The following is a 24577-nucleotide window of genomic DNA, read 5'->3' on the forward strand; positions in this document are numbered from 1 at the left end:
ACCAAACCTCAATAAGGATAAGTTTAATCGCAAGACCTGGGATTGTTCTCCATTTCTGCTCTTACTGGGCTGATCATTAAGCAGTTACTTGTTCAGAAGAGAGGTCTTTTTTTGACTCTTATGGCTTCCTGTTGTTATCATCTTTTATTTTTGACAAAAACTTCAACATCCGTAATGCATTTTTGATTTGGACAATACCATTCTGTTGATCTGACTGTCAGCAGGAATACAAAAATGCGGCAGATCAATTTGTAGTTTTAACAAAAGCTGTCAAAAGATAACTGTTGATAACTCCAGGGCTTTTGTTAAATGACTTTGCATTTTTGTATTTGGCTGACTTTTGCTAACAAATGAACATATCTTGTTGCAGGTAATGCAGAGGAAGTTTACAAATTGTTCGTTTACACATACTACTGATATTGTAACAATAGAAATCTGGTCAAAAATTGGCAAAATTATCCTTTAAAGTTTTGTAGTCTGGGTATAATTATATCAATAAAATGAAGGGGATTTAATTCCACTGCTTTGACTCTTCGATACAGTTATAAACATTGTAGCAAGAGTAATGAATCTTCATTGAGAATTAATTAAACGATTGGAGGTTTTTTAATGGATGCTAATTTAAAACTTACAAAGCCATGCAGCAAAGTGGCAGCACATTGAGAAAATGGCACATTAGTGAAAAATCAAAGACACAACCTCATAAATCAGCATGGAATGTGTCTAGGGGGCTGTTTACACCTGGTCACTTCATGTGTTTTGTCTGTGAAAAGACCAGGTGTAAATGTCCTCCAAAACGCATTCGAGACGGATATAAATCCGATCGCTCAAACCACTTCAGGAGGTGGTCTGGGCCGCATTCCAGACGAAACTGGACCAGTGTAAATGCATCTGGTTGTTGAAACCACATATGTAAATTTTACTCCTCCCAAAATGTTAAAATAATAAATGTGTGTGAGTGTGTTATAGGCTATATGGCATTATAATCAGATATGACTGCGCTAATGCAACACGCATCACCGCAGACGAGTAGCTGAGCATCTCTTCAGCAAGCCGACGCGCAAACTGCCGCTAATGAAACAAAGACGCGGACGGTCAACAAGACAAGACAAACTTATCTTTCCAGTGCTGTTGCCGCGCACTCTCCTATTGCGGTCTTTGATCTTGAAATTAGCTGATAATTAATAAAATGCAGTGCTTATCTTTTGATTTCGTTGACGTGAACTCTGTTAAATGTAAATATAGTGCGGCAATTGAAGATCGGATTTAAATCCGTTTTGCGACGACACATTTATGTGGCCAAGTGTAAATGGAAACGTTTTAACAAATCAGATAGATATCTGATTAACGAAAATGCATGAAATGACCAGGTGTAAACAGGCCCTAAAAGACACCGAATTTGTCCTTCCTAATGTTACAGACTACTTTATGGGCATACTGTAGCTACAAGGAATATGGTAAGCACATTTATAGTACAGTTGCTCAAGGACATTGTATTTGCATACAAAAAACATCAAAACTTTGAGTACTTTCCAACATTTTTTTAAGGCATAAACCTGACAATTCCAGCAGCCTGCTTTTCTTCAGAAGTGCTCATTGTGGCATCTGTCTGAGGCTGACACTAATTGCTGCATGCTACATAATACGGAAGCCAATACAGAACAATACTTTCTATTCAGGTTGAACATATAAAAAAGACTCAACTTTTAGGGTCTTTGTGCTCACATGTGGATGTTTTTTTGTCCTATAGCATAAAGGCAGTTTTTATTCCTATGTGTCTTCATTGTCTTTGAGGATCCTCTGGACAGAATTACTCAGGATTTTGTTGATTGGAATGTGCAGATCACTAACTTTGTTTTTCCACATCAAGCCCGCTAGTGTTGACTTGGGACACTGGAAGAAGTTGAGATTCTTCATCAGCACAGTGTTTTTTTTTTGTATAATTCAGATGCTCCAGCATCTTTTTAAAGAAAGGTTAAAGTAATGGACTATTCGCAGCTGAGCGGAGCCCTGCTGGAGGCCACAGCTGCTCTCGGGGCCCGAAGTTCTCTGCCCGGCTTCACTGTTGGCTCCACAGGTCGAGCGATGCTGAAAGGTAAAAAACCCCCACCAATTTCAACTTTGTTTATGCTTGAGGCTGATGTTTTATGATTAAAGGGGGAATTCACAACTGACAAGGCTTTTAAGAATTTTTTTTTAATGAAAATGTTTATTTTTGACAAAAACTTCAACATCCGTAATGCATTTTTGATTTGGACAATACCATTCTGTTGATCTGACTGTCAGCAGGAATACAAAAATGCGGCAGATCAATTTGTAGTTTTAACAAAAGCTGTCAAAAGTTTTGCCTTTTGATAACTCCAGGGCTTTTGTTAAATGACTTTGCATTTTTGTATTTGGCTGACTTTTGCTAACAAATGAACATATCTTGTTGCAGGTAATGCAGAGGAAGTTTACAAATTGTTCGTTTACACATACTACTGATATTGTAACAATAGAAATCTGGTCAAAAATTGGCAAAATTATCCTTTAAAGTTTTGTAGTCTGGGTATAATTATATCAATAAAATGAAGGGGATTTAATTCCACTGCTTTGACTCTTCGATACAGTTATAAACATTGTAGCAAGAGTAATGAATCTTCATTGAGAATTAATTAAACGATTGGAGGTTTTTTAATGGATGCTAATTTAAAACTTACAAAGCCATGCAGCAAAGTGGCAGCACATTGAGAAAATGGCACATTAGTGAAAAATCAAAGACACAACCTCATAAATCAGCATGGAATGTGTCTAGGGGGCTGTTTACACCTGGTCACTTCATGTGTTTTGTCTGTGAAAAGACCAGGTGTAAATGTCCTCCAAAACGCATTCGAGACGGATATAAATCCGATCGCTCAAACCACTTCAGGAGGTGGTCTGGGCCGCATTCCAGACGAAACTGGACCAGTGTAAATGCATCTGGTTGTTGAAACCACATATGTAAATTTTACTCCTCCCAAAATGTTAAAATAATAAATGTGTGTGAGTGTGTTATAGGCTATATGGCATTATAATCAGATATGACTGCGCTAATGCAACACGCATCACCGCAGACGAGTAGCTGAGCATCTCTTCAGCAAGCCGACGCGCAAACTGCCGCTAATGAAACAAAGACGCGGACGGTCAACAAGACAAGACAAACTTATCTTTCCAGTGCTGTTGCCGCGCACTCTCCTATTGCGGTCTTTGATCTTGAAATTAGCTGATAATTAATAAAATGCAGTGCTTATCTTTTGATTTCGTTGACGTGAACTGTTAAATGTAAATATAGTGCGGCAATTGAAGATCGGATTTAAATCCGTTTTGCGACGACACATTTATGTGGCCAAGTGTAAATGGAAACGTTTTAACAAATCAGATAGATATCTGATTAACGAAAATGCATGAAATGACCAGGTGTAAACAGGCCCTAAAAGACACCGAATTTGTCCTTCCTAATGTTACAGACTACTTTATGGGCATACTGTAGCTACAAGGAATATGGTAAGCACATTTATAGTACAGTTGCTCAAGGACATTGTATTTGCATACAAAAAACATCAAAACTTTGAGTACTTTCCAACATTTTTTTAAGGCATAAACCTGACAATTCCAGCAGCCTGCTTTTCTTCAGAAGTGCTCATTGTGGCATCTGTCTGAGGCTGACACTAATTGCTGCATGCTACATAATACGGAAGCCAATACAGAACAATACTTTCTATTCAGGTTGAACATATAAAAAAGACTCAACTTTTAGGGTCTTTGTGCTCACATGTGGATGTTTTTTTGTCCTATAGCATAAAGGCAGTTTTTATTCCTATGTGTCTTCATTGTCTTTGAGGATCCTCTGGACAGAATTACTCAGGATTTTGTTGATTGGAATGTGCAGATCACTAACTTTGTTTTTCCACATCAAGCCCGCTAGTGTTGACTTGGGACACTGGAAGAAGTTGAGATTCTTCATCAGCACAGTGTTTTTTTTTTGTATAATTCAGATGCTCCAGCATCTTTTTAAAGAAAGGTTAAAGTAATGGACTATTCGCAGCATGCATTTTCTTATCATTCAGATGCTGCTTCATGTTTTCAAAGAGGTGTTCTGCATTCAAAGTAATGCATTGTGGCATTCATACTTTTAAATGTTCCGGAATGATTTTCCACAAGCTAGTCTTTGTTGCAAAATTTGTCACAAGCACTACAATTACAGAGTAATAGATAATACAAGAATAGTGAGATAATATTTTCTGCGTGAGAATAATCTTTGTTAAAGGGGTCCTATCATGCTCTTTTACAAAGTCTTGATTTTGTTTTGGGGGTGTACTAGAGGTCTGCACGGGCTTTAAACTGAAGCCTGAACCCGACTCGTACCCGAGATAGTCTGACCTGGCCCGACCCGAGCGGCACAATTAAATTTAGAGCCCAAACCCAAATTTATTTATTTTTTTCCCCACAACGAATAGCTAGTTAAAAAAAAAAAGCTGTATTTCACGATTGCATGCAACGGTCAGTAAACAAATACATGTAAAGAAACAGAATCATTAAGGTTCGGCCAGTTCACAAGGCAAAAGAAAAAACACTTACCAGTTATGAAAGTTTATGAACATCAGGTGCAGCGGTCACATAAATTCTACAGAGTTTTTGAATGGTTATATACGACAAGACGATAATTCTTCCATCGTGCAAATTATGGTCATTTTCGTCAGTTAAGGCTCGTTAGCATTCGGCCTGCTTTAAATCAGACACAGAGATGCAGTGCGGTAAGATCGCATTTATTTTAATTAATTATATCATTTATTTTAATTAGCGAGAGCGAGAGAGAGGGATGAAAGTTGCGTGTGTGTGAACCTGCGTCTGCGCGTCTCTCTCTACAAGCAATGAGGCTTAGTTACTTCAAAAACAGCGATTTTACCCCCTCATTGCAGAGAAATATAAAGTTGCGAGTCAGTAGCCTGTCGAAGCTATTTTACTAATAAAAGTTTCTGTGCTGTGTTGCCATTGTCGTGTGCACTAATGTGTGTGCGTGCGTCTATGAAAGCAGCGTAGCCTACTGCATATAGTTTTAGTTTAGCTATAAACCCGAGCCCGACCCGAACCCGAAGCTATTCATTAAACATTAACCCGAACCCAACCCGAAAGTATTTCGGGACCCGTCGGGCTCGGGTCGGGTAGCAGACCTCTAGGGTGTACTAGAACAGGCTCTCATACCAGGTTGTTTGAAAAACACATTATTTTTCACATATTTTACATTATTACAACACCTTTTTCCCCAGTCTGGCATGAACGGCTCAAATAGTTCCTGAATCAAATGAAGGCCTGCCTTCTGAAATACGAAATGTGTTGTGATTGGTTAGCTGGGCCCAGTGTGTTGTGATTGGCTCCACTTGGCGCCTGGTTGGGAATTGTCATGCCCCTTAACATAGCCGTCTGCGAGCTTCAGTGTAATATTGTGTCAAAATCAATTCAATTTGAGCGTGATTTTAAACCCGGATAATTGTAACCACTCTAGGTTCGTCTGCCTTGGGAAAGATAGTGTGTCTCCGACACAGATAACACTTGTTGCCTTCTCTAGTGCAGCTCAACCAGGTCTCGTCCCATTCGTCGATATTTGTGATATCACAAATCCCGGAAAATATGCGTTGCAGATCTTTTTTATGCTCAAACAGCAACATTACAGACTAACTAAAGTTGAAAAAGCGAAAAAGCATAATAGGACCCCTTTAACATAATCTTCTCTTATGCATAATAATGACTTTGCTTTTTCCTTGTGTGGTTTTTTCTTTCACTCTGAAGAGAACATAGCAGTTCTGCTGGCTGAAAGATGATTTATGATGAGGCCTCTTACAGGCGCCGCAGAAGCAGGTTATGAACTAATGAAAATCATCCCTTCTCCGTCGAGGGCTGTGTAACGTGACCGATGCGGGGGAGAAGGGCGTCAGTCTCTGACTTCCTCAACCCTCGTTTCTTTCGCTCTGGCTTGCCAAACGATTCAAACAGCGCACTTCAAACGCCTGCTTTGATTTGCAAACAGTCAGACAGTTGTTCTCCCTTTAATTTGATTCTGGCCGCATTAGCTTATCACCTGGCGCTCATCCATTTGGAGTGTAACCTTCAAGCCCTTCGTGAGACATGTCAGTGTAAAACGATCCTCAGTGATTCGAACACACGGCGCTCTGGACTAATTCCAGGTGACATGACGTCTGTGTGGGACCATGAGTCAGTGACCCTGGTATTCGCGGCCTCATAATTAAATACACAAGCATTATTTTTCTCTCGCGAGCTGTGGGAAGTTCAGGCATCTGGGCCAAAATGCAATCTGGCCCCTCTCAATGGACATTCTCACCATTTTTGGGCTTTTCAAACATAGTGAGAGGTAAAGATGTTCTGCAAATTAAGTGACACCAAAAGTCTCACTGTGTGCTGAGGTTTATTAGCTGTTTTGGGCAGCAAAGTTGGTTATCATCCATAGTTTAGACCATTTTGTTGGGTTGGTCAGTGAAATGTTTTTGTTTTTGTGAAATTAACCTATGAGGCCATGGTGTAGGTGGTTAATCTTTTACCCCTTACAGATGTCTCGTTTATTTTAGCAGATGGCAGCATTGCACACCTCAAAATCTGTTTAACATGTTTTCCTTTTGTTTGAAAATGTTTTTTTTTTTCGCCATTCAAATGCAAACAGCTTGTAAAAATTTAACTCAATGATGAAAAATATATTTAAATCCTGCTTAGCATTAAAAGTCATGAGGAGCTTTTGCACTTAAATGGCAACTAACCCCCTTCAAAAACAGCTTACATCTCAACGTAGCTGACTGTAGAATTTCCATATTCAACATCCTCCACGGTTTTTGATTTTAGGTATGATTGAAACTAATTAGCATCAAGCTGAGCATCATTAGTTGAACAATTAGGATGGCCTGTCAAACCGGGGTATTTCAGGCCAGCCAGAACTGTCACTTGCATTTTCGGGGTGATAATTTTACATGTATTGATCTTGGACATCTATTGTTTATTCTTAGCACAATTACACAATTGGGTCATTCTGTGTCAAATCAACCAAATCGCAGAAACTCCGCCGGCTCAAATGTTTGATTTTGTCAATATTTAAACATGTATGGTGATAAAAGCCAAAATAGTAATTGTCACAGGTGTAAATTTACTGAGTAATCCACTGTTTTGTAGAGGGGGAGCCAAAATGACTATTTTCACTTGAGATTTGGAGCCAGATTACAGGAGGGGAAAAGTGACTTCAGAAAGATGGCATCATTGTTATTTTTACACAGAGATTGGTAGGTCTATTAGTAAAATCTGTTGACTTTTGCAAATTTTGTCGCATTACATGCCAATGGTGACCATTCAAAATGGGGAAAAAAGCACTTTTTAAATTTTCTTCTCCAAAGTTTGCATGCAAGTTTCTAGCAATATTGGAATTTCAGTGTGGCCTCAAGAGTAAATTGTTAAATTGTACACATTTTCAGTGAGTCACTTTGCATACAGATACTTCTTTTCTTTTAAAGAGGAAGGTCTGAAGAACAAATAATGTAGAAGCTAGAAATTAATCTTGTTTTAAATTATAATTTTAACCCTCCTCTACAAAATAGTGAATTACTCAGTAAATATACATAAGTGACATTTAATATTTTGGGTTATATCACCATACGTGTTTATCATTCTTCAGATAAAATATCGACAAAATCAAAAGTTTGAGCCATGGACTTTTAGTTGAGTTGACATGGAATGACCTAATTGGTTTTCTGTGATGTATTCAATGTTGTTGTAAATTCTACTGATTTGTCACCAAGATAATATTTAGGACTAACTGGCTAACATAGATTTTAGGTTATGTCGAAATAGCAAAATTGACTTTTACATTATTTACACTGTAGCTGTAAAATTTACAGGCTTGCTTGCATATTTTCTTTTGTAAAGATGAAATGATAATTAAAAAAAAGGAAAATGTATATACTCTACCATAGCCTTGGGTTGTGTTTTTGAAAGAAGTTTCTTCTGCTCACCAAGCCTGCATTTATTTGATCCAAAATACAGTAAAAAAAAAAAACAGTAATATCTGCTCACCAAGTATGCATTTATTTGATCCAAAATACAGTAAAATAAACGGTAATATCTACTCACCAAATCTGCTTTTATTTGATCCAAAATACAGAAAAAACCCCGTAATATCTGCTCACCAAGTCTGCATTTATTTGATCCAAAATACAGTAAAAACAGTAATATCATCTGCTCACCAAGTCTGCATTTATTTGATCCAAAATACAGTAAAATAAACGGTAATATCTACTCAAAAAGTCTGCTTTTATTTGATCCAAAATACAGAAAAAACCCCGTAATATCTGCTCACCAAGTCTACATTTATTTGATCCAAAATACAGTAAAAAACAGTAATATCTACTCACCAAGTCTGCATTTATTTGATCCAAAATACAGTAAAAAAAACAGTAATATCTGTTCACCAAGTCTGCATTTATTTGATCCAAAATACAGAAATAAACCCCATAATATCTGCTCACCAAGTCTGCATTTATTTGATCCAAAATACAGTAAAAACAGTAATATCTACTCACCAAGCCTGCATTTATTTGATCCAAAATACAGTAAAAAAAAACATATTTTGCTTTATCATCTTTTGTATATCTAGATGATAAAAATATATGATATTTATGTAATATATAATAATGTATGAGAATCTTTGGCTTAGGGTTAGTTGCTTGTAATTATGTGTAATTTACTGTTAGTGCTATAGTAAGTACATGTAACGTGTAACAAGGACACTGTAAAATAAAGTTGTCATCTCATTCTGGTGTTGTTTCAAACCTATGTGACTTTATTTTGTCTGTAGAACTTTGTGGAACTGAGAATATTATTAAAAGATATTTTACAGAATGCTCATGCTGCTTTTATAATGAAATGAAACCCTGACCAGGGGCTTTTAAACTCCAAAAACTACCATAAATGATGTCCATTCTTGAATATGAGAATCTTTGGCTTAGGGTTAGTTGCTTGTAATTATGCGTAATTTACTGTTAGTGCTATAGTAAGTACATGTAACGTGTAACAAGGACACTGTAAAATAAAGTTGTCATCATCTCATTCTCGTGTTGTTTCAAACCTATGTGACTTTATTTTGTCTGTAGAACTTTGTGGAACTGAGAATATTATTAAAAGATATTTTACAGAATGCTCATGCTGCTTTTATAATGAAATGAAACCCTGACCAGGGGCTTTTAAACTCCAAAAACTACCATAAATGATGTCCATTCTTGAATTGTGTTTTTATTTCCAAGTCTTCTGAAACAATGCAATTCTATTGATTTATTTGAGCAAAATTTAAGTTGATATTCATTGAAAATCTTCACCTTTGCTATAGATCTTAAAACTCATCCACACTTTGACGTGTTCATACTTTGGTTGCGACACATGAGAACCAACAACGTGGTGTCGTTGACATCAAACCTGGCATAGTGCCTGTTTTTTCGACACCTGGCAGCGAGAAGTGTGAATAATGACTGAAATTGCTGTCATAAATCTCTTGTATGACCTCACAAGACTGGCATGATTAGTTAGTGAAATGTTTTGTCCTCTTTGGAGATATTTACTATATTTACCCAGTTACTTTTGTTGTATAGAAAAGTGTAGCATGGACAGGAAAGGAAGTCATACAGGTTTGGAAGACATGAGAGGCCAGGTTAACTGTGTTGATATTCACAACAGTTATTGAAGTTGTGTTAAAGGTCTTTCCTATATTCAGCAACTCTGACTTTGTCATGTCTTAAGGCAGGGGTGCCCAACCCTGCTCCTGGGGATCGACTGTCCTGCAAAGTTTAGCTCCAACTCTAATCAAAGACACCTGCCTTTAATTTTTAAGTGATCCTGAAGACCCTAATTAGTTGCTTCAGGTGTGTTTCATTAGGGTTGGAGCTGAACTTTGCAGGACAGTCGATCGCCAGGAGCAGGGTTGGGCACCCCTGTCTTAAGGGATACGTTTGATTTCAGTTGTTAATGGCTTTATAAATGCAATTCCTACATCTACCGGACAGCTTTTCTCTGTGCTTAATGGAGCTGGCATATGGACCATAAAGCTGTTGGATGAGTTATTTTCTTCGATCAGTCTCTCTCAGGATGCACTGGGAAAGTTAATGATGGAAACAAGCACGCTCAAGCACATCCCCAAAGTCTCATGTCCAAGTTTAGGCTATAAAGTCATTGTTTGCTTATCAAATTCTAACTGGACTCTTACCCAAGTCAATCGGCGAAGTCTTTACTGGTGAACAGAGCATGTTTGGGTGCTTGATTTCCTTGCCCTGCACTTAACACTAGGCTACGTATTGCTTTCATCTGTGAGTAACATGACCTGCCGGGAAGGAGCAGCCAATGGAGAGAGTAAATGTGTATGTGTGTGAGAGAGAGAGAGCAAGAGAGAGAGGGAGGGGAGTACGAGTGGCCAAACAGTGTGTGTGTGTGTGTGTGTGTGTGTGTGTGAACGAGTGAGAAATGCAGCGAGTCAGGTTTGTGGTTGTAGAGAGCTGGAATCTGCAGTCAGGCTGAGTTTAAATGTGGCTAAGCGCCTCTCGCCGCTGCGGCGTGAAGCAGGGAGTCAGCGAGCCAACTGCTGCTACGGCCACAACCATGAAACACTCCCCCTCACAGAGGATGGACTACAGGCTGCTCAGTAAGTCACGCTTCAACTTTACCATACACACAGCTACAGGCAGTGCTGTCACTTGTGGAGTTATTTTCAATATTGTATCAATGGTGCTGTTCTGGTGGCTAGAGCTTGGTGTCAAGGACTGATGTGTTGTGCTTTGTTTTTTTGCTGTGTAGAGAGTAAATCATGTACTTTGGCAGCCCAAGGTTTTTGGTGTATGAGACTGGAAAAACACCAAAAACAACCCTAGAATCACTGTGAAGTTGATTTTTAGTCATTTATGTCAGGTATGTAATAATCAACAGGGAATATGACTTAATGTTTGATTCAGGTTGCATACTTTGTTTGTGTTGAGAGCTGGCAGCTGTAGTCAAAAAGTCATATGGGTTTGGAACGACAACAAGAATTAGTGATTGTCCCTTTAAAGGATATACATATTCAGTGTTTATATAGACAGTAGTTGTATGAAGAAAAAAAGGTCTGTGTAAATACTGTAGAAGATGGAAGAATAAGTAAGTTGTTACACAAAATGAAACATGCTGCTCAAGGTTATTCTGAATGAATTTTTTTCTTGCATCTTCATTTCAAATATTTTTCTGGAGGTTGTAGAGGAGTCTGAGGGCATTTACCTTCATAACTCACTGAATACGGCAAATCTATCTGCTAATGTTTGGTACATGACGCATTTACAGTATACTGTATGTTCGTGTTTTATTAATAATGCATAATTACTAAATCACCAAATTGGAAAGTTTACTGAGCATTTAAATGAGTGTCATCAATTTTTTTTGTGATTTTAAATAAATTGTGTTAGTTGCCCTCAGTCTTCCCTACATGCTCAAGACGTAATGATGTAATGTTTTTATGGTTTATATAAGGCTTCTGTCATCCTAGGTAGTTACAGGTTAGTTATTTTGTAGAAGCACTTTTCTATTAATGATTTTTTTTTCTCCATAGGAGAATGGGATACTAGGGATGTTGTTGTAAGTCTAACTCACTGGTCATAAATCAGACTATTTCTGTCCAAGACGAAGGCTCTTTTCTCCTAAAGCTTCTGATTGATTTTTAGACTGGCTAATGTGTTGTATCAGCGTCATGTCTAAATAAACAAATAAATCCTTAGATATCATCTTTTCCTGTTAATTGCATATTACACAGCGTGTTTACATATGCCTAGAAACATAAATGTGTACTAAGGCTGATTATGACAAAAATGGGATTGCACCTCCAAGCAATGCTTTAATCAGCACTTTTCACTGTTTATTGCAACAATTATTTTTTTCAATTTGTTGTGCTCCCCTCGCACCTCAGCTGCTCTGCTTGTCCCAATAGCAGGATCTCAGCCGTCGTTCACAAAACGTCTGCTTTAGACCTGCACCATGAGTGGCCCATGCATAAAGATCAGGACAGCTCATTCACAGCCTAATGCAGTGCATTCATTTCCCTCCATTTTGCTTTAAAAGATGCCATGTGCAAAGAGAAAAGGACACAAGGCAGATGCATGTGATGGCTAATGAAATGCAAATGGATATGAGGCTGTATATTGCAAAGATGATGTGCCTAAAACTCACCTCAGGAAAACTCAGTATTACTGGCCATTGGTTCAGTTTGAAGCAATACAAAGACGGCACAGCTCAGGTTTATTAAAATTTAAAGATTTGATTTTTTCTTATTATTTGAAGTATTTAGATTCCTTTGTAATTGCATTTCCGAGCTGAACTGCAAATAATTTGTTCATATGCAAGTGAGCTGCCTAGACTGCATAGTCCTATAGATATTTATATTGACTATTGATAAAATTGTACTGTATATATTTAATCTATTATTTGTGTGCTAAGCATTTTCCTTTTTATTGGGGTAGTGTGCCATTAGCTTAGCGACATGCTAACACCAAAACATAGAGCGTTTCAAAAACAAGGTTAGTGTGTCTAAGTCTTAGTGTGTACTAGAAGCACACTCTCATGTTCTATCAGAAGACTAGACTCTCACTCTGCACCTCCTGTTCCGGCGGTCACCATGGCGGCGCTTTGAGCCGAAGGAGTCTGCAAACACTGCTTTTGACAGCTGATGCTATCCAGACAAGCATGATTCACAGTATTTATATTATTTTTGCTTGACCTGCCCTTGAGCGCCATACCAGCATAACCGTTTTATGATCATAATCTCAGGCGAGAATGGAGTAAACAGTGGAGATATGTAAATATAACGAGACATAATGAAAAAATACTGTGCCCGGTGATGTTGAAGAAATGATCCATCAGTGTCACAGTATATGGGTTATTGGGAATATTTACAACTCTGGCCTGTATGGCGCCTTCCACTTTTACTAGACTGCACTGATGAGACCGAAGTGTCACACAGTGTACATTATCAAAGTTATTTGTTTTGTCTTTTGCGGTACTCTCTGCTTCTTTATAATTACCATGTAAATACTGTACTTTATTGTATTATGAGTGGTTTATCTATGTCTGTGTTTATCTTCCTCCTTTGCTCTGCACTGTACCCAATTACCACCAGCCCTGTCTTGCGGCAATAAAGAATATTGATTCATATGTTGACACGAAAATGGTTGGTTTAATTTATACATACCATTTTAGCGGCATGTAATAAATATCCTATATAATGGCTCTACTAGCTATATAGGCAACTGCCTTCTAAGGCCGCATAATAAATGCAGTGGACCCTCATAAGTAACCAGTGTCTAGAATTTGTGCATCATACAAATTTCGGTAGCACTTTATTTTACAGTTCTGTTCCACTTGTACATACTAGGAAAGGTATTTATTATAGTCATTACAATAACTGGATAATAACTAGGTAATATAATAACTGGGCAGCTCCCGACATGCCATCAAATGTGGAGGAGAATATAGAGACTTTGGAATGGATTATATATGCTCTGGTTATTTTTGCTATCAACCACTAACGTTAGGACTTGCAACCTCTCTTATGTTAAGATAAGAACATGGCAGAAAATAGGGTATATGGTGCTGATGAGACAGAAGTGTCACACAGTGTACATTATCAAAGTTATTTGTTTTGTCTTTTGCGGTACTCTCTGCTTCTTTATAATTACCATGTAAATACTGTACTTTATTGTATTATGAGTGGTTTATCTATGTCTGTGTTTATCTTCCTCCTTTGCTCTGCACTGTACCGAACCCAATTACCACCAGCCCTGTCTTGCGGCAATAAAGAATATTGATTCATATGTTGACACGAAAATGGTTGGTTTAATTTATACATACCATTTTAGCGGCATGTAATAAATATCCTATATAATGGCTCTACTAGCTATATAGGCAACTGCCTTCTAAGGCCGCATAATAAATGCAGTGGACCCTCATAAGTAACCAGTGTCTAGAATTTGTGCATCATACAAATTTCGGTAGCACTTTATTTTACAGTTCTGTTCCACTTGTACATACTAGGAAAGGTATTTATTATAGTCATTACAATAACTGGATAATAACTAGGTAATATAATAACTGGGCAGCTCCCGACATGCCATCAAATGTGGAGGAGAATATAGAGACTTTGGAATGGATTATATATGCTCTGGTTATTTTTGCTATCAACCACTAACGTTAGGACTTGCAACCTCTCTTATGTTAAGATAAGAACATGGCAGAAAATAGGGTATATGGTGGTCGGAGAGGGCCATTAGGTTACCTGTCCATAAAGATGTTATTCAGTAAACTCCACTGTTTTTGTCTCTCCCAGAACGGCAGCTGTGCAGCTCCATGGCCAACTCCAGCATCCTCCCGTCCACCGTGACGGGCATCAGTAAGGAACTAGCCGACCTGCGGCACCTCATCCAGTTCCCAGAGGAGATCGCCACCATCCTGACAGAACAGGAGCAGCAGCTGTACCGCCGCATCTTCCCCCTCGACTACCTCAGCTTCCTCACCCGAGACCTGGGAAGCCCAGAGTGCAACAAACGCCACCCGCACCTGAAAGCCTCCTTGTCCGCCCCCATCATGCCCACTCAGAATGACCACCACAACACAGTAGAAGACCTCGTCACAAGATTCAACGAGGTGAGCATTCATTAATAGTGCAGATTCATAACAAAGTGAATGTAAGAGGGTAGCTCTGGAAGAAAAATCGTGTTGGACACAGAAGGACTTTTGTCTTCGTTGCAGCAAAGGCTTGTCACAGGTGTCTGTTCTATTGCCTGTTTTACTTGGATCTTTTCTCATTCCCAGCAAGTACATACTTATCCAAACAGATGTGAGTTTATTGCAGTTGTCTTAAATATTTGATACGAAGAGTGCCAGGGGAAAATTGTGTTTTTCCTTTTGAATGGGCCTTAAAGAAAGTGAAATGATGTAATCTTTAAGGTGCATGCTTGCCTTTAGATCAGCTGGTTTTGATTTTAATAAAACTAAATGGGGATAAAATGCATATTTGCCATTGTTGGCTGAGCTCTTTAAGACTTAAAACATGAAAACTTCAAATATTGAATCATCAAAGCTGGTTATGTTTCACGTAAAAGCAAGAATCTAGACAGGTTATGACTGGGAATAACATGAAATAAAGATTTGCAGATGCTTACATCCCAGACAGTCAGTGCTAGTTATGTAAGACTCACAACTCAGAAAGATGACCTTCAAGTTGTGGAAATCAGTCTTATATCTTGTCAAGTAGCGTAATGCTCTAAGGAATCATCTTTCATCGTTGAATGCAGTTCCTTGAAAGTTCCTGCTTAACTTTCCATCGCCTAGTCGATTAGAAGAAACATTGAAGGTTTCCTGGTTGAAAGGAGCTTTCTAGATAATAGGCTTCGATGTGATGTAACACTATCATAGCATAAAGTGAATGGATCACATAACACCTCTCCCAGCGTTAATCCTAGTGTCCTTTGTGAACAAGTCACGGATTCCTCCTTTAGATGGATTTAGTTTGCTCTTTTACCCTTATGCTTCCTGTGGACTCATTCGTGCCCCAGCAATGTGTTGTGTTATTTTGGTTATGCTGTAACCCGCATAATACATCCCTGAAGTGTTGCCACTAGGGTTTGTGGTCTGTTGTCTTTGTTTGCGGTCAGTTGTTTGTGGTCTTATTCAGACAGTTGACCGGTGGTCGCCTTTGAAGCCCCTTCCAGGGTGCAGTGTCTCTTACGTAAGGTTTTAATGTGTCAAATCTGCGGTCCGTTCATTGCTGGCTGGCCGGTCTGTGCAGTAACTCAAGAGCAGCAGTCTGACCGGTGGAATCCTGGCAGAATGGCATGAGCTCCAGTGTACCGGTCTCCTCGTATTAAACGTCCCTGACCATCCGGGCCCTGGCAGAACTGTTTATGTAACTGACGGACTTTCTGTGAGGTGTTTTTAGCTACAACACGCCATCGCATAAATATTTGTGCTCAAACTGATTGCTGTTATGAGCGCTCAGGACTAGAGACGGTCGGATTCTGTGACATGGTGTTTAAAGAAAATGTGAGTGGTGATTGACCGTACAAAGGCTGGGGTATTCTGGGTGGTTGCCAGGGTGTTGCAATTGCAGTTATACACTGTTAAAAAAAAAACTTCTAATATGCCTGCTGAATTGCTTCCGGACTTTACAAAAAAACACAGAGTGATTCAACCAGAAAATAATAATTTTGTCACTCTGGTGATTATTAAATCACCCATGAAAGCTTTTACAGCCCACAAATCTACTCGTATTGTCTATAATTGTGGTTATTTTCTTTTGTGTGGAATCTCTGTGGTGAAGTGCTCTTTACTTTACACAGTTTGTCACCGACTACAACGGCCAGCAGCACTTCCTGCAGAGGGTTGGAAGCGATGGGCTCCACAGCTCAGACAAGGAGGCGACCGTCAGTAACATTCTGCAGACGATTCGCAGCTGCAACCGAAGCCTGGAGGCTGAGGAGCCTGAGGAGAAGGCACAAGAGATCACAGTTTGCCCCAAGAATTCCTTCAAAGACAAGAGCAGAAACCAGTGAGTTAATTTTGGACACTGTTTGCAAATATATGATGTTTAGTCTAATTCATATATGTTGAGGCATTCTCAGTTTGTTTTAATACCACTAATAGGCTCTCTGCATAGAGCTTCGGGTTATTTCTTTACACTTACCTGTGTTAACTAAGGAGATCTATGATACCTAGCATTCCCATGAATCTCAATGGGAGTTGCTGGACTGGTGGAGGAACCCCTAGATGTATGTGATTTGACATCTGCCATTGCTGCTCATGGACACATTTAAAGGTTTATTTGAGTCAACTACCTGAATTGTAAAGTGAAATCTTAAGAAAATTACATCATATCAACTCTATTTGACTGTTTGACGAGAACACACAAAATCCTAAGCCCAAAAGCATCGGACAGAAAAATAACTACTTTTCACTTCAACCCCCACTTTAGATTAACTAAATCTTATATGACAAAAAGTTTTACTTTTTGTTTTACTTTTTGTGATACTTTTATGATTCTTGATACAGTATGTTTTTTTTTTATTCTTTTTATGAAGGTTATGGCCAGGTTGCTGTGAAATTCTATTCATCATAAACAACTCACTCAGTGTATATGGTGTACTACTAATTTTCCTTTGCTGACAACCTTGAGATCATTTAAAAGAGAATGAAAGAATGACTGTAGCATGTGAGTGCTCAGAGTTTATTTTGAACCTTTAAACGTCTTAAGTTATAAAAAGATTTCCAAAGACCTTCCATTGGACTGAAATGTTTCTCAGTGGAACATGTTGTTGTCATGAGATGGTTTATACATGTTGATCTACGTACAGAGCAGCATTACAAACCCCATGTTTCCAACCTTCGGTTGTTAATACTGTGTCTCTGGAGAATCTCATCGCCTTTGTAGACTCCATCCCAAGCATTTTCATCTTTCAAGAGACTGAATCTTGAGCAGCTTGGCTTTGATGTACTTCTTAATTTATCTTAACTTCTCTCCCAGTAACTCTTCCAGTTCCAGGGCTGACTTTACACCACAAATGTATCAAATTTGAGCATACTGTGTTTGGGTACAGATTCACCCCACTTTCATTTCTTAAACCACTACTGTCTTTCTCTTCCATTCAATTGAACCCTCCACCCTTACTGTCCACTCTCAAGGATAGGACCTGGGTCAGAGCGTGTCTTGTAAGTTGCCAGATTGTGCTTTAATGGTTACACTAACTGCATTGGTTTCTAAGTGACATGCAGTGTTTCATTTGTATAGGTTTCGTGTGATTGCACTTAGAAATGCATGGATTTCCTTCCTCTCAATTCAAAGTGCAGAGTTGAAGCCAAGACCAGACTCTCCAAAGCCCAGACGAGTCCCCAATGTTTTGACACTGACCAGTATCAAAACCCTAATACCAAGACAAGACCCCTCAATAATCAGCAAAAGATCCACACCCAAACCAACACAAAATTCCCTAAAACCCAGACCAGTACGAGAATTCTGAGAACCAGACCAATATCACACCCCTATTACGCAGATCAAGTCCAGATCAAGACCTTATCCCAGAACCCATGCAAAAACTGTTGCTCCATGCACCAGACTGTCCATTTGAATTAAATGGAGATTATGCAGAATTTATTCCACAATTCATTTCAGACATTAAGTAGTTATTAAGAGCCATGGGATCCTCTATAATGGTGCAGATACAGTGCAAACCTGTGGTTGAGGTAATTATCACCCTCATTACTCTCTGGAAACAGACTGCAGTCTTGTCTGAGACCACAAACCTAGACCCATATCCAGACCAAGACACAGAGTAAATGAGATGCACAACCACATTTAAGCTCAAGGTGCCAACTCTGCCACAGTGCACGATTTAAAGTAATTTAATGCATAGCATTGTATTATGTTCCATAACGGCGCCTAAATTTGTGTCTTATAGGTAGACAGTGCTCTTCAATACTCTAAGCTCATGTCAACTTCTTTCGCAAGACTAATATGGTATTACCTTTTCCAAGACATTGAGAAGTTTCGCAGGCAGAGTTCTGTTTATTCAGTCATTTGATTCTTGATTTTTGCTTCACCCGCTTCTTGTCTTTTTTGTAGGTTTTTAGTAGGGGACCTCTCAGACTCTGAAGTGGACCCGCTTGAGCTGGTTAAGGATGTAGACCTTCAGACCACAGAAGAGGTGCATGGACCATTTAGCCACGGAACAGAGCTCATCCCCTGGTACGTGCTCTCTCTTCAACCAGATATCCACCAGTTCCTGCTCCAGGGAGCAACCGTTATCCACTACGACCCCGAGACCCACCTCACCGCCCGCTGCCTCCTCCGTCTACAGCCCGATAACTGCTTCCTTACCTGGTCCAAGCCCCACAGCAGCTGTGGCCCAGGTAGAGGAGTCAGAGGCTTCATGGGACATCCACCATCCCCAGACCACTTACCCCTGGGCCAGCCTGTGCACTGCGGACTGGCCGATGGACTCCTAGACCTTAACGTGGTAAAGGGCGTGTTTATGGGTCACCCTGGAGTGGATGTTAATTATGTGTGCCTGCAGCACAAACTGTGTAACATGAACCCTGGCGAAAATGGTGTCACGCTGCTATATGGATTTCACACCACAGACAACAGGCTCCTGCACTTTGTGGCCCCCAAGCACACGGCACAAATGCTGCACGAGGGCCTCCGGGAGCTGCTCAGTGCCATCCGGAAGATCAGGAAGTTTCCTGACCAGAGACTACAATGGCTGCGAAAGCAGTATGTTAGTTTGTACCAGGTACATTTACATTTACTTAAGTGCATTTATTCAATATATTTGAGAACACAGTACGAGTAGACCTGCAATACCAAGTTTCTGTTTAGGTATGGAAGATGTTTTGTTTCTATTGTGAGGAGTTTGCTAATGTTTTTAAAATGGCGAATTGCATATTTCATATTAAGCTCATTTATCCCGAATACATGGTAAAGATTGCAACAATTACTATTACAACCACCATGCTATAAAACAAGTTTTGCAGGTCTTGCCACTGGTCATGCTGGTCTGGTTTGATAGTTTTAGAAGGGTTTTGTGCACTTGTTAGCTGGTAGGTCAACTGGCTGATCAGCTAAACCAGCTGACCACTAGTTGGTCAAACCGGCTTAGTCTGCATTTAAATAAAGATTTTTTCACGCATGTTGTGTTCTCAATGTTGAATTATAAAAGTTCACATTGAAGAACTTTGGTGGTATTGAAGTTCTCATGCAACTAAACACATTCCAGTTTTGACTTTTGAATGCCCTGCACTGTTTCCCTTTAACATAACTCTGCTAACTTAAGGCCAGCTAAAGCACAGCTTTCTTTTTATTAGTTCCATTCATTGTTTTTGTCCATTTTTATTATCAGTGGGTTTTATATTGCTGTAAAACTCCCTGTTCTAGGAGGACTGTAGATTTGAGGGGCCCACACTGGCCCATGCTATCGAGCTGTTCGGTGGGAGACGCTGGAATATGGGTGCTAGCGGCCCTGGATCTGCCAGCAAGAGTGCGGAGAAGAGCTCAGCCCAGAAAAACAGCCCGCTGGGCATTAACTCCAACGTCAAGAAGAAGAAGAAAGCCTTAGTCAGGGTAAGGAGTGAAAAAACGCCAACACAGGCTGTCCTGGCTTGGCTATATGATTTGACTAATGCACTATTCTGTTCACAGGGGGACAGTGGTGATGGAACAGATGGTAGATTTGAGGGGCCCACACTGGCCCATGCTATCGAGCTGTTCGGTGGGAGACGCTGGAATATGGGTGCTAGCGGCCCTGGATCCGCCAGCAAGAGTGCGGAGAAGAGCTCAGCCCAGAAAAACAGCCCGCTGGGCATTAACTCCAACGTCAAGAAGAAGAAAGCCTTAGTCAGGGTAAGGAGTGAAAAAACGCCAACACAGGCTGTCTTGGCTTGGCTATATGATTTGACTAATGCACTATTCTGTTCACAGGGGGACAGTGGTGATGGAACAGATGATGAGATGATCTCACGCAAGACCAGGAGCTGTAAAGAGACTTTGGGGAGGAGAGAATCAGACCCTTTGGAAAGTGTTGAGCAGGAAAACGCTGGTGAGAGTTACTGAGCAATTTGTTGACAGCTACTCTGACTTTGGTTAGACATAATTGTTGAAGAATGTTGAGGATGGGATCCATTTCAGCTGTTTTACCAATACTTTTTTCATTTATACACTGAAGATACTAGTTTTGTGATGCAAATGTCTTAAGCGATCAGGGTCATAGTGACATGTTTGAATGTTTCCATAGAGGACTGCAGTACCTTTGGCCACCCTGGATCCCTTTCCTTATCCAACAGCAAAGGCCAGTCTCCTGGATCCTCCTTATCCTCCTCCTCATCTTCCTCTGGCTCCTTTAGCACAAGCACCTCCACCCCTACCCACCCTCATTCCTCCCCCAATCTCCCCGGCAACCCCAAAAGTCAACCAGGGTAAGGCCACTCCCTCTTTAGAAATACAAATTTAGTGCATTCCCAGAAAGCACACAGGCTTCTATTCAGTGTGTTTGATGGGTTTAGCATGTTTTGATCCTGTTCTTTTAAAGATATTTTCAGATTTTTGTATTCAAGAAGGATTCAACATAAAATATGCAAATAAATTAACATTTAAACCTTGTTTACAATGTAATTTACTTCCATAATCGGACTCATTTTTTTAGTAAAATAGGATAACGAATAAGAATTTTTTTAAACTTATTTTATTCCATGAAAGATGGTTCCAGGTGTATGAAATAGGATATTTCATGATTATCAAGTTGTTCCAAACCCATAAAGCTTTTTGTTTATATTTGTCACGAATTAAGATATCTCATCATTCCATCCAATGAAAGTCTGTGCAATCAGCATTTTCATGCACATAAAGGTATTATAAAAGTAATCCATGTGAATCATGCTGTTTAATCCAAGACTTATGAAAAGATACAATCACTGTATATGATGAACAGACTTTAATTCAGGTGTTTATTCAGTGCACATCAAATATGGTTAATGTTTAAGCTCAAACATGTGAGTTGCAAGAACAAATCTCAGTAGTTTCTTGCATAGTAAAAAACAAATTATATTACTTGTCTTAAAGCTTTAAAAAGCCATTTTGCTTTAGATATGCCTATGTTGGTGTTTTTAGGGCCTGGAGCAGTCGGAGCTGGCATGGTCGAGGGAAAGGCTGCTTCAGGGGCTTTCAGGATCTCATGATCTCTGACAGCATCATGAGCTTTGTTGAATTTGTGGAGCTCTTCAAGTCTTTTAGGTAGAACACTCCTTTCCTTCCAAAAAAATACTTGTGTTTTGAATTTGGATGACACTTGAAAATTTCCCATTGTGTGCCCAGCATTCGCAGTCGTAAGGATCTGAAGGAACTGTTCGACACTTATGCCGTGCCTTGTAGTCGCTCGGGTCCTGACTCTGTCCCACTCTACACCACACTGAGGATTGATGACAAACTCACAGGATTGCAGCCGGATCTTGGTGGGCATGTGTGAATAATAAGAATGATTTTTTTTTTTACCGATAAGAAGTAGGCTGGTTTTACAAAGCTGATCTCTTCACAGATCTCCTGACTCGCAACGGATCTGACCTAGGCCTTTTTATCCGTACACGTCAGCAAATGTCTGACAACCAGAAGCAGATTTCAGACGCCATCGCAGCTGCTAGCATCGTGACCAATTGCACTGGAGTGGAGAATTCATCGCTGGGTGTGCTGGGACTGGCCATCTCTCAGCTCAATGACTTCCTGGTCAACTGTCAGGGAGAACATCTGAGTTATGATGAGATCCTCAGCATCATACAGGTGTGTGGAAGAATTCTCTTAAAGCTGATCTCAGCCAGAAAGTTTTATAGAATGTATTGATCAGACCTATAAATGTTACTTTGAATATGACAGGTCATTCCTATTATGAAGCCGATTGATATGCTTGTGTTTTAATTTCCAAGACTCATCTTTGGATAATGAAACTGTTGTTTTCTGTAAAGCTGCTTTATAGCTGAATCAAATTTGTTTCATAAATGAAGAATTTTTACGACATTGACACTTATTGAATTGAACTGAATGAACACCGAACTGACTTGAGCAGAATAATACTATTATCTTTTTAGAGCCGCTTAGCAGATTTTGAATGTCTCATTTAAAGTTTGCACCACTGATTCTGCTATATTGCTGTTTATTTTTAACTTCCTGGATGTCATATAAGGACCTGCATTTTGTTATTTAAAAAAATATATATTATAGAAGACCACAGTAAAAACATATACGATTATTTTTCTGTCATTTTAAACTATATATCCACTAATCTTGGCACCATCAATCAATCGATCTTGTCTGTCTAACATTCAAACTCAACTTGTTTTAAATCTTGAAAAGACATTTTCAAGCCAACATTCAAACTTTGTCTTGACCGACATTCCTCCTCATGTTATTTATGTAAAGTCTTATTGTCGGAAAAGAAAATTGCTTCAAATTTCTGTCAAAGTGCTTGGCATGGTTTTAGAGCTCTCAACGGTGGGTCATCATTTACTGTTAACAACATGCACAATTGATTCTTCCTTTATTAAGAATGTGTCGTTGACTGACAGTTCGATATTAACGTCTCACCATCTCATAACTTGCTTTGAGACATCTAATGATATGCATGCCAATGTAATAATATTTAATTAGTTTTTTGTTTCTTTAGAAATTTGAGCCTTCTTCAAACATGCGTCAGATGGGGTGGATGTCCTTTGAAGGATTTGCCAGGTTTGGTTTTATTAAACGTTTCTGACAAAATAATGTGGATCAGCAATTTCGGAAACGCAATACTTTGGCAGATTTGGATAATCTGCTGTATTCATATAATCTCTGCTACATGACTGAAAGTTTCATCTACCTCTCGAAGGTTTCTTATGGACAAGGACAACTTTGCCTCAAAAAGCGAGGAGTCTCAAGTGAATCTGGATGAGCTCCAGTTTCCGCTCTCGTACTATTACATCGAGTCCTCTCATAACACATACCTCACGGGCCATCAGCTGAAGGGAGAGTCTTCAGTGGAGCTCTACAGCCAGGTACATCTTCAGCAGAGCTTCTCTGTTTATCCTGAACCTGATCCAGGGCAAGAAATATTTCACAATGCACTCCATAAATATACTTGACGATCACTGCTTCACATGCCATCCTGTAGAAGTCACCTGCAGGTGAATGTAGCTGTTCACGTTTGATTGATTGGTTCTGCCGCAGGTGTTGCTGCAGTGCTGTCGTAGCGTTGAGTTGGACTGCTGGGACGGGGACGACGGCATGCCTGTTATATACCATGGACACACTCTTACTACTAAGATTCCCTTCAAGGTCTGTTTAGAAATCCGTACATGAAGAGACTTCTGTTGATTTTATGTATGTTTTCCATTGACTGAAATGCGCTTGTGGTCTGTAGGATGTTGTCGAAGCCATTAATCGCTCAGCGTTTGTGAACTCAGAGATGCCCGTGATTCTGTCCATCGAGAACCACTGCTCTTTACTACAGCAACGCAAGATGGCTGAGATTTTTAAGGTACCTGCCTGACTTTTTTTTTGCTAAATCACAATTCATGAGATGTTCTCGACCTGCTTGTTTGGAAGTTTCTTGTGGAAAGTGAACATTGTTTATGTATTTTGCTCTTCAGACAGTGTTTGGTGAGAAGCTGGTGACCAAGTTCCTGTTTGAGAGGGATTTTGGGGATGAACCTTTGCTTCCATCTCCCCTGCAGCTCCGAGGGAAGATCCTACTGAAAAATAAAAAGCTGAAAGCTCACCAGGCTCCAGTGGACATTCTCAAACAAAAGGTAGATGAGAGAAACAAATACCTAGATGAATGGGAACAATGCAGAAATGATTTCAAGACTATTGATTGGTTTATATACACAGTTTATCGAATTGTAGCAGCCACACAATCAGGCAAATTCGGCTAACTAATTTTTTCTTTTTTGCCTAAATGTCTTGGCTAGGTCCTGTTGTAATCTGGGGATTTTTTCATAA

At 39.5% G+C, this 24577-nt stretch overlaps 1 protein-coding gene across 1 annotated transcript; it reads left to right on the plus strand.

Annotated features, from left to right (window-relative positions):
* Positions 1–1983: 1983 nt before the first annotated feature.
* LOC107598645 (1-phosphatidylinositol 4,5-bisphosphate phosphodiesterase epsilon-1-like) lies at positions 1984–24558 on the plus strand. Its single transcript, XM_016290037.1, has 17 exons — positions 1984–2095; positions 14396–14712; positions 16407–16615; positions 17746–17772; positions 18683–19352; positions 19994–20179; positions 20537–20654; positions 20850–21030; positions 21722–21844; positions 21926–22062; positions 22146–22384; positions 23265–23326; positions 23466–23631; positions 23804–23911; positions 23997–24113; positions 24226–24384; positions 24547–24558. The coding sequence occupies exons 1-17, from the start codon at positions 1984–1986 to the stop codon at positions 24556–24558; spliced, it is 2943 nt and encodes a 980-aa protein (XP_016145523.1).
* The last annotated feature ends 19 nt before the right edge of the window (positions 24559–24577 follow it).

This window comes from Sinocyclocheilus grahami, unplaced genomic scaffold, assembly GCF_001515645.1.
Source record: "Sinocyclocheilus grahami isolate Dianchi unplaced genomic scaffold, SAMN03320097.WGS_v1.1 scaffold253.1, whole genome shotgun sequence".
NCBI lineage: Eukaryota > Metazoa > Chordata > Actinopteri > Cypriniformes > Cyprinidae > Sinocyclocheilus > Sinocyclocheilus grahami.